Below are 10569 nucleotides of genomic sequence, written 5' to 3'. Positions count from 1 at the left end.
TTCTTTCCCGCGTTTTTATTTCTGTTCTTTTCTTGTTCCCGTTCCCGCCGATAAAATTGGAAGTGGAAATCCCCCTTTAGTGTTACAGTTGATTTTCGATAAAGTAAATTCAACCAACCGATAGTTTAAGCTTTTGAAACTTTTGGTAAACGAGAAATTATGGTTTTCAAGTTGACCCCGTTACTAAAAATACTAAATTAGAATGCCTAGAAGTAAAGTCAGGTTAGGCGGTCAGATAACATCAAAGCAAAAGCCAAGGAAACCATTGCGTTGTCGCCGCTAATACTTGAAATTCCCTTTCAAAAAGTCTTTTCTTGCATAAACTGTATTTAATGCCTAAGACTCGCGAAAGGCACTTAAGATTGCAGACGTTTTTATCGATAAACTGATTTGAGCAGAGATTAACACCTCAAAACAGCCCTCCGCATAGTAGAAAAACATCTATGGTGGAGGGCAGTAAAATCAGCAACAGCGTACTACGTTTAAAAAGGAACATGGCAGCTTTGACCAACAACAACAACTTTTAAAAATTTCAGAATTGATATTTGGAGAAATCAAAACAAATGCAGTAAATTTAAAATTAGGAGTGAAACCTAGAATCAACAATTTGCTTTATCCACATCTGCTTCCTCTGGAGAATCTAAAAATGGTTCATCCATGGATCAAAAACTCTTCTCTGCATGAACTACCCCACAAGTACCGCTTGCAGAAAGACTTAAACATTTCCTACAAGCATGGAAGATCATAACGAATCAAAATATTCCATCGATGTTAGAGGATAAAAAATTGATCTGTTGAAGCAATCAATCAGGTCCTACTTCCCCATTCTGCGAACTTGAATTAAGAGCAGAGAGACTTGGTGCATATGGAGGTAGGCGAAATGTTGAGGAAGAGACATTCATTCTACCTTCTAAAAAAATCTAAAAAGCTTAACAGTTACATACCCCACTATCACTTCAAAATAGAAGGTTTGCATTGTCTGCAAGACAATTTGAAACATGGATATTTCATATGCAAGCTGGATATAAAAAATTCCTTTTTCAGGGTGCCTTTTCATCCACCATTCAAAAAGTTTATACAGTTTTAATGGTCGAAAAATGTATAAGGAATTTCTGTGTCTCTGTTTTGGTTTAAGCCTGGCTCGTAGAACCTTTACGAAATTACTAAAGATTTTAATTTTCATGTTGCAACAGATAAATATTCGAATAGTCATTCATTTCGACGATATTCTTCTGATTTATCAGTAAAAAAGTCGTAATGGCAACTGTAATTGCCATTGTAATTTTCTCCTCCAAAATCTGGAGTTTGTTTTAAATTTAAAAAAGTCAGTGATGATACCAACACAGAAAATAGAGTTTCTACGACAAAATTAAAAATATGTGCATGATGGTTCACAAAAACAAAACAGTGACTGTTATGGATTTATCAAAGTTGATTGGCCTCCTAACACTGTCTATTTCAGCGCAGTATTACCTGCTCAAATACAGTTGCGCTATCTACAAAAACTACAGATTTCAAAGTCGAAAGCGTTTCACAACTAACTAGTAGTGATTTATTTGAATCAAGGGGCAAAATGGGAATTAATCTGGTGGATAAACAATCTACAGATTTACAACGGGCAGTATATGATCCAGGCACAGTGACAGGTCCCTATCCGTACATATGCTTCCAAACAGGACTGAGAAGCATATTATCAAGAGAAATCAACAGGTGGCCTTTGTACAGAATTAGAACAACAACTTTTAGAATTAAAGGCAGGCAGTAAAACTCGCCCTTTTAATTTTTAACAAAAAAACCCAGCTAAAATCGATCAATTTACAGATAGACAGCTCTACCTTTTCTGTTGAAAATGAGAGGTACTGCAAGGACATATTGACTTACCTCCTACACAATGGGATCACGATTACTGCGGAATAACTTCGAGCGGTCAGAATGTGGAAGCCAATTGAGAGTCTTTCCCTCGATTTTTACAGATGTTTGTCACATGAAGGGATTCCCGAAAGTAGACCTGTTTATGTGTCTAGAATGTGTCATTAGATTCCACTGTGCATGGTCTGTAAACCAGACCCTTACAACATAGCAACAGATGCATTTTAACAGAAATGGACGAATCACAGGAAGTTATATGCCTTCCATCTTTTGCTCTAATTCCAAGAGTACTAAGGAAGGTGGAGTAGGGAAAAGTGGAAAGAATTATTATATCAACATCTGCCTAGCAATCTGTAGTTTGGTATCCGGATATAATGAGGTTATCAGTAGAATTACTACTTCTTCTTTCTCACCAGATGTCCATTCTGAGAGACCTAATAGGTGAGGTACATTCATTAGTCAAGGGAAATTCCTTGGGAATAGTGGCGTGGAATATCTCAAGGATAAGTTATTGTCATCAGGAGTTTCAGAGTTGCCTGCCAACTCTTCCGGGCTTAAATAGACTAGCTGGTGTACTAAGAGGCAAATTTATCCATTTTGTTGCCAAGCGAACAAGGTCTTAGATTACTTAGCTTCTCTGTTTGAAAAAGTCATAAAATATAGGACCATAGGTTGTCATCATTCAGCCATATCAGCTTATCATGAACCAGTTGGTGGCAAAACTATTGATCAGCATCCTAAAGTTTCCACTTTGGTTGATACAGGTTTCAATTCCAAACCACCGAAATTTAGGTATATGGAGCAACCTAGGTAAAATGGAGTTTCCAATTTCCAAACCACCGCATTTTAGGTATATGGAGCAACCTAGGTGTAATGGAGTTTTCAATTTAAGACCATTGCAAGCTAGGTATATGGAGCGACCTAGGTTAATAGAGTTTTCAATTAAGAAAAAATGACCTTTCGAATCAAATTTAAGCAACATTCAATTCACTCACAAATAATTTATGTTGTTAGCATTGACTTCTGCTTCTCGTGCCTCAGCAATTTATCACTTAGATATTGTTAATTATTTATGTATTTTTAACACGTGACTCTTAAAGCCACGTGTGACGAATGTGATGTAGATGTATACTTTTTAGATGCTTCGGCAGTACAGAAAATATTTTGTTGATATAAGATACGTTTTCATGAGTTCCTTTTTACGAGATATTACATGGTCAAACCGAGCCGGATAGTTTTGATATCATTTATACGTTATTTATTAAATTATTTATTATATTAAAAAAGGAAAGAAGACGTGGTTGTGTGTGTTAGAAGAAACAGAGTATTATTTATTTTAAACGTATTATAAACAAACATGTTGCCTTTGGAAAAGAAGTTAAGAATAAGAAACACGTTAGTAAAAGTTATCGAAAATTACTTACGAGAAGAAATAAAACCTTGTTATGAACATTATCAAGAAGAAAAACTTACGTTATTGCAAACGTTGAACACTACCATAGAGAGCAAACTTGGAAAATTTTTAAGTATTACGGAAGAGATTTCCGAAATTATTGAAGAGGAAGATCAATTAATAAAAGATGCTCAAGAAAGTAGTGACTTTGAAGTACGGGTAAGAAATGAACTGCTAATACTTGATCGTTTCCTAAAATCAAAACAAGATAGAAGTGACACAGTCAGTACGAGGTCAGTTAGTGCTTCAAGCTCTATTAAACTACCAAAAATTGAAATAAAAAAATTTGATGGCGATCCAACTAATTGGTTTTCATTTATTGATTCTTTTGAAGCAGCAGTTGACAAAAACGATCACTTGTCTAATGTTGAAAAAATGAATTATTTGTTAGGATTTGTTGTTAAAGACGCTGCATCTACGATAAGCGGTTTAAAACTGAGTAATAATAATTATGAGATTGCTTTAAATTTGTTAAAAGATCGCTTCGGAGATCCGCAAATGATAATTTCAGGACATATGAATAAACTATTAAACTTGGAGCCTGTCATGGCTATTTCTGACGTTCGTAATTTACGCCAATTGTTCGATATAACTGAGGCGCAAGTGCGTAGTTTACAATCTTTAGGAGTTGAATCTCAAAACTTTGGCTCAATGCTTATACCTGTGTTATTGCAAAAACTGCCAGGAGAATTGCGTCTGATTATTAGTCGCCAACTTGGAAAAAACGCATGGAAAGTAAGCGAGGTTATGCAAGCTTTTAAAACTGAATTAGAAGCGCGAGAAAAAGTTTCAACCGGTCAGGAGGAAAGCCCTTGTTTTTCTGGTGCTTCCCTTTATGTTGGAAATCGACGGAATTTCGATGCGAAAGAAAGAAAATGTGCTTTTTGTGAAAACCCAGGGCACAAACCGCAATTTTGCTCTATTGTTTCCAAACCGACTGCGCGCTCTTCCATTTTAAAAAGGAAATGATTATGCTTTTTATGTCTACAGTCAGGTCATGTAGCAAGACACTGCACAGTTAGATGGAAATGTTTTAAATGTAAGGGACGTCATCATGTGTCTATTTGCAATAAGGGTAATCGAGACCAGGATAGCAATGATCAGAATGAAGGTGAGGGAACTTCAATAACGTGGCGAATACTGAATGTGATTTTAACGCAGTTTTGTTACAAACTGCGTCTGCAGAAATTTTTTCTGATGATAAAAACTGTCACAGGTTTAGAATTTTGTTTGATAGTGGCAGTCAAATGTCATACATTTCTCCGCAAGCGGCGGAAAAATTGAAATTGAAAGCAATCGACAAAAAACAAATGTGTCTTAAAACGTTTGGAGGAGCTAAACAAAACAAAACTTTGGACATGGTTAGATTTACCGTTAAAACGAAAAATGACGAAGAAAATATTACGGTAAACGCGTTCGTATCCGAAATATGCTATCCTTTGACAAACCAAAACATCGAGGGTGCAAAATCTAACTACCCTTTTCTGTGTCGTCTCGATTTAGCGGACAGTAATCCAAAAAATCAACCATTAAGTGTGGATATTTTGATTGGCGGGGATTATTATTGGTCCTTTATGAAAAACGACATGAAACGTAGCACCAAAGGTGGGCCCACAGCAATTTCATCAAGTGGCGGAGTCATGGGTACTAAATTGGATACTTCAGTGAACATTGTTAATACTCATGTTTTAAAAGTGCAAAATGAGTTGAGTGAAAATAAAACACTTGAAGACTTGGTTCAGGGATTTTGGAACATCGAGACTATGAGAATTAAAAAATCAGAAGAAAACGAGATTTCGGATCATGGTATTGAAGCAGGTGTGACATTTAAAAAAGATCGTTATGAGGTCAAGCTACCCATAAAAGATCACGATCTGCTTGAAGATAACTATGATCTTTCAAAACAAAGATTAAAAAACATGATTAAAATTTTCAAAAACAAAAGCGAATTGTTGAAACAATATGATAACATTATTCGAGAACAAGAAAGTTGTCAAATAATTGAAAAGGCACCAGATGAACACGTTGTAGGACACACCCATTTTTTGCCGCATAAGCCAGTGATACGGGAAGAAAAAACAACTACGAAGGTGCGCATGGTTTTTGATGGGAGTGCAAAAAAAAATGGTCCTTCTTTAAACGATTATATGGAACCTGGCCCCTCCATAGCCACGCCTTTGTTCGATGTTTTAGCCAGATTTCGAGCCAACAACATAGCTTTTATTGCTGATATAGAAAAAGCTTTTCTACAAATATCCTTGTTTCCAGGCCATCGAGACTATGTAAGATTTTTGTGGTTTAAGAACATTGATACTATAGACTTTGACAATTTTGATAATAACGTTTTAGAGGAATGGCGAATTTGTAGAGTTTTATTTGGTTTAACAGCCTCGCCATTTTTGCTGAACGCAACGCTTTCGAAACATATTAAAAATTATGATGACATTGATCCTAAATTTACCGAACGATTTTTAAATTCTTTACATGTCGATGATTTAAATGGCGGTTGACGAAGGGTTTACGTTTTATTGTAAAGTTAAAGATCGTTTAGCAGAAGCAAGTTTTAATATGCGTAAATTTCAGTCCAATGCTCCAAAACTTGAAGCTCTCGTTAACGAACGTTACAAAGGGCCTCTTGAGGTAAACCATGAAGGCAACACAACAAAAGTTTTGGGATTACAGTGGCTTAAAGATAGTGATAAAATTGGGTTTAATTTTGAGGAGATAAAGCAGAAATTTCATGCGAAGCCCGATACAACGAAACGCAACGTATTACAAGCAATAGCGTCAATTTTTGATCCACTTGGCTTGATAAATCCTATTATCGTTAAAATGAAAACCTTTTTTCAATATTTATGTATTAAGAATGTAAAGTGGGATTCTCCTTTATCGGAAGAACACTTAGAGATATGGTCAGGTATTGTGCAAGAGTTACACGAAGTCCCCTCTATTCAAATTGATAGAAATTATTGTTATAATGATGAGAACGATCCGTATAAGTCTGTCCAATTACATGGTTTTAGTGACGCGTCTAAAGCAGCATACGGATGTTGTGTTTATATTCGATTTGAAACAGAAACCGGTAAGATTAAAACTGCTTTGGTATCGAGTAAATCGCGTGTTGCTCCAATTAAGTCACAAACCATACCTCGCTTAAAATTATTGGGAGCTTTAATGTTAGCAAGACTGTTGGATACAGTCTCCCGTGCTTTAAACAATGTTTATCCAATCGAACGTATATTTGCGTGGATTGATTCTAGTGTTGTGTATTCTTGGATTAAAAACAGTGATAAAATTTATAAACCTTTCGTACAAAATAGATTGACTGAGATAAGAAGATTATTTGATGTAAAATGCTTGAAATTAGTTGGCACTAATGATAATCCTGCCGATATTAGTTCCAGAGGTTCTTCGCCATTAAAGCTCTCCACTAGGAGTCTCTGGTTTGAGGGTCCAGGTTTTCTAACTTTACCAGAAAACGAGTGGCCGCGTCTGCAAGTTGGAGACAAGTTCTTGCCGGAGTCTTCCTGTGAAGAGAAACTTTCATTGAATGTTAATAGCAGAGTTCACGTGTTTAAAAAGTGACTCTGATGTAGTTAATGATCCTTGTTTATCTGAGATCATTAAAGTTGATAATTATAATAGTTTTAAAAAATTGGTGCGCGTTACGGCGTATGTATTACGATTTATAAGAAGATGTAAAGAAGAAAAGAAGAGATATGAACAGAAGACTACTAACACATTATTACTAACAACAAGGGAGTGGCCCGAAGATTTGTCGGTGGAAGAGATTAAGTTTGCGAAATTCAAGTGGTTAAAACTGTTTCAGTGGAAGGTCCAGAATAACAAGAATTTTGAAGTAGAAAAAGTGAAACTTTGTCTTTTTAAGGATGACGATGGAGTTCTGCGATGTAAAGGTCGTGTACAAAATTCACCTTTACCATACGACACTCGGCATCCAGTGTTTTTACCTACACAATGTGAGCTTTTGCCTCTTATTGTTTCGGATTCACATCGTGCTGTTGGTCATAATGGACCACGTGACACTCTTTGTCACGTGCGTAAACAATTTTGGGTACCGCGTCTCAGACAAGTTGTTAGAAATTTATTACGTAACTGTACATTGTGTAAAAGATTTGAAAGTAAAGCGTTTACTTACCCAAGTACTTCTGCGTTACCTGATTTTCGTTTGTCGTTGAACTTTGCCTTCACAAATATTGGAATCGATTATGCAGGTCCGTTGTATATACGAGATATTTATTCACGTTCTGATGTACATAAAGCGTGGATTTGTTTGATTACTTGTGCTAGCAGTAGAGCTGTTTATTTGGATATTAGTACTGATTTGTCTGCTTCAGCTTGTGTTAATGTTTTAAAACGTTTTGTAAATAAAAATGGAGCTCCGAAAGTTATCAACTCAGACAATGGTTCTAACTTTATTAGTAAAGAAGTTCAACATTTTGCATCATCACATGGCATTAAGTGGTGTTTTAATATTGAAGCTGCCCCCTGGCAGGGTGGATATTTCGAAAGGCTAATTCAGTCTCTTAAACGTTGTTTGAAAAAAGTACTTTTTAAAACTTTAGTTGATTATGAAGAGATGTTGACTATTTTGTCAGCAATTGAACGCATACTTAATAACCGTCCTTTGACGTTTATTTACGACGATGTTAACGAAAGTCCATTAACTCCGAATCAATTAATATACGGGAAAAACGTTAGTATCGATTATGAAGAATACGATGGCGAAAAAAGTGACGAGTTGACAGTTCGCGCGAAGTACATAAAAACTGTGCTCGATCATTTTTGGAAACGTTGGTTAAATGAATACGTTGTCGATTTACGCGAATTTCACAAACAGAAGAAGAAAAAGCTACAGTCCTCTTACGAAATTGAAGTAAACGATGCTGTTCTTATACACGATGATGTTAAAACTAGAGCAAAATGGAAGATAGGTCGAGTAACGGAATTGTTGAAAAGCAAGGACGCTCGTATACGTGCAGCAAAGGTATTAGTCGCAACTAACAACAATCGTAAAACGATAATTACACGCACTTTGAACAAACTTTATCCTGTTGAACAGTCTGATCGCGACTACGAGAATGACAAGGAAGATAACGACGAAATTAAAATTGACTTTATAAACGAAGATGACATCATCGTTTTTGGTGGGGAGTGTTAATTATTTATGTATTTTTAACACGTGACTCTTAAAGCCACGTGTGACGAATGTGATGTAGATGTATACTTTTTAGATGCTTCGGCAGTACAGAAAATATTTTGTTGATATAAGACACGTTTTCATGAGTTCCTTTTTACGAGATATTACAGATATCCGTTTTTGACAAAGTCGAGTAGTGGTTCTACTTTTAGTTTGAGACGAGGCAAAGCACCACCAGTTCTTTCTATTTATACGTCTTCGGAAGAAAAAGAACCTTTTGTGGTTCAAACCTTGAACGAATACTTAGTCTGTACCAAACCATGATGTGACAGTGGTAAAAGTCAATTATTACGTTGCTGTATTAATCCTCATAATGAAGTAAAGAGTTGCATTGTCTCCAGGTGGTTGAGGAAAGCCCTTAGAGTACCAGGAATTGATGTTTCTATTTTAAAGGACCATTCCACGCGTTGGGATCTTTGTCAAAAGCTAGCATGTCAAGACTTTCAGTGGATGATATTTAGTAAGGGGGACTTCGTTTAACAAGTCAACTTGGCAGGGATTTTATAACAATTGTTTCTGCAAAAAAGAAGTTCCAGTCAGGTGTTTTCAAGTAAACGCTTTAAATAGAGGACTGTGAATCAGCAAAAGTCAAGTCGTGGGTGGCGATGAACGTTTTTTGTTTTGTTTTTATTGTATGACAAGAAAACCTTTCCATGGATTACTTTTTCATTTGATTTTCTCTTCCCTAAAAACCTAGGCCTAACACACTTGTTTGTGGCGAGAATGTAGATGTTTTATATATCAGAATTATTCAGTTCGTTTATATATAATATTGGTTATCTATTGGTTATTCATGTTTATGGTGTGTACGCGGTACTTGGCCTGGACTCCAGTCTAATTAGGGGTTGGGTTGTAAGAACTCCCTTATTAGTATTAAATCTCCATTCTATTTTATTCATAAATCCGGAATAAAATTGCTTCGCGGCCTTACGTAATTCTTAAATATTGCTGATACATATGGACATTTTTTTGAAATTTTTCTAAAATTTGATTATGTGTAAAAATTAGTTGTTTTTTGCTGATAATGAAGCTGTATATTTTTATTCATGAAAAACTGAGTTAGAGAAAAACAGCTACAAGTTATTGTAGCTCAGTCAATAAAGCGTTTGGCTCATGTCCTCAACTAGAGGTTATGAGTTCGATAATCCCCTAGAAGGTTGTTTGTCTAGTCGTCTAGTTAGGTTGAAATTTAAAATTTTTTTTGTAGCAATGAGAGCTTTAACTGTACGAAAACCACATAAAAGATAAATCATCAGCAATTTGAGACAGGATTGCCAGATCATTTATATACTGGATGGTTCTGAGTATGAGAACTTTTATAGTCAGGAAGTTGGTTAGTCTGTATAATAAAAGCCGTATTCTGTCTGTCTTTGCCCAAAATAGTACTCCAAGTAGCGAGACACGAAATGCGGCATATAAAGGACGGGCGAACCCGTGGATTAACCAACGAGCCACTTACTAATATTGCCCGTGACTGATTGAAATCTCGCTGTTCATCCCGCTATAGACCGGTGCATATTTAACAATGTATAAACTTTTTTGATTTTACTTCCTACATAGCTTTTTAACTTTATACCGTAAGCTAAATGTGTTCGGCAAGTAAAACTTTTCTTTTTTGTAGACCCACATTTTTACATTGTAAACAACACTTGTACATTATAAACAACATTTGAAACAGACTTTCGTTACCGCGAAATTTAGCAACTCTCCAACTCTCCTTTCCGTAACTAACGAACTACATACCCAACTCCACAACTTAAAATTTACCTATTCTCGATGGTTCTTTATTTTCAGCAATTGTTTTGCAGGAACTCAAATGATCAGGACGCTTTTTTCTGTCGCTTCGTGCACACGTGGTACTGCCGAAATTTTGTAATTTTTTATGCAATTGGAATAAAATGTTAGTATTGACCATAATGATGTGGTTATTTTTTTTGATAGCGCAGATTATGGCTGCTGGGTGACATATGTAGGTGTGCATGTCGTTTGACTATCTGCGGTTGTTACTACTTATATTCTTTTCCAA

General features: G+C 35.8%; 2 protein-coding genes across 2 annotated transcripts; both read left to right on the top strand.

Moving 5' to 3' along the window:
• The first annotated feature begins 3226 nt into the window (after positions 1 to 3226).
• On the top strand, positions 3227 to 5707 carry LOC130655273 (uncharacterized). Its single transcript, XM_057458042.1, has 4 exons — positions 3227 to 4246; positions 4313 to 4433; positions 4484 to 5604; positions 5672 to 5707. Exons 1-4 carry the CDS (start codon positions 3227 to 3229, stop codon positions 5705 to 5707), a joined length of 2298 nt encoding a protein of 765 aa, XP_057314025.1.
• Positions 5708 to 5821: 114 nt separating this feature from the next.
• Positions 5822 to 10005, top strand: LOC130655183 (uncharacterized). The gene is made up of 5 exons (XM_057457941.1): positions 5822 to 6903; positions 6968 to 8497; positions 8885 to 9003; positions 9289 to 9345; positions 9866 to 10005. The coding sequence occupies exons 1-5, from the start codon at positions 5822 to 5824 to the stop codon at positions 10003 to 10005; spliced, it is 2928 nt and encodes a 975-aa protein (XP_057313924.1).
• Positions 10006 to 10569: the final 564 nt, after the last annotated feature.

Source organism: Hydractinia symbiolongicarpus, chromosome 1 (assembly GCF_029227915.1).
Source record: "Hydractinia symbiolongicarpus strain clone_291-10 chromosome 1, HSymV2.1, whole genome shotgun sequence".
Lineage (NCBI taxonomy): Eukaryota > Metazoa > Cnidaria > Hydrozoa > Anthoathecata > Hydractiniidae > Hydractinia > Hydractinia symbiolongicarpus.
This window is presented reverse-complemented; position numbering and strand designations above follow the sequence as displayed.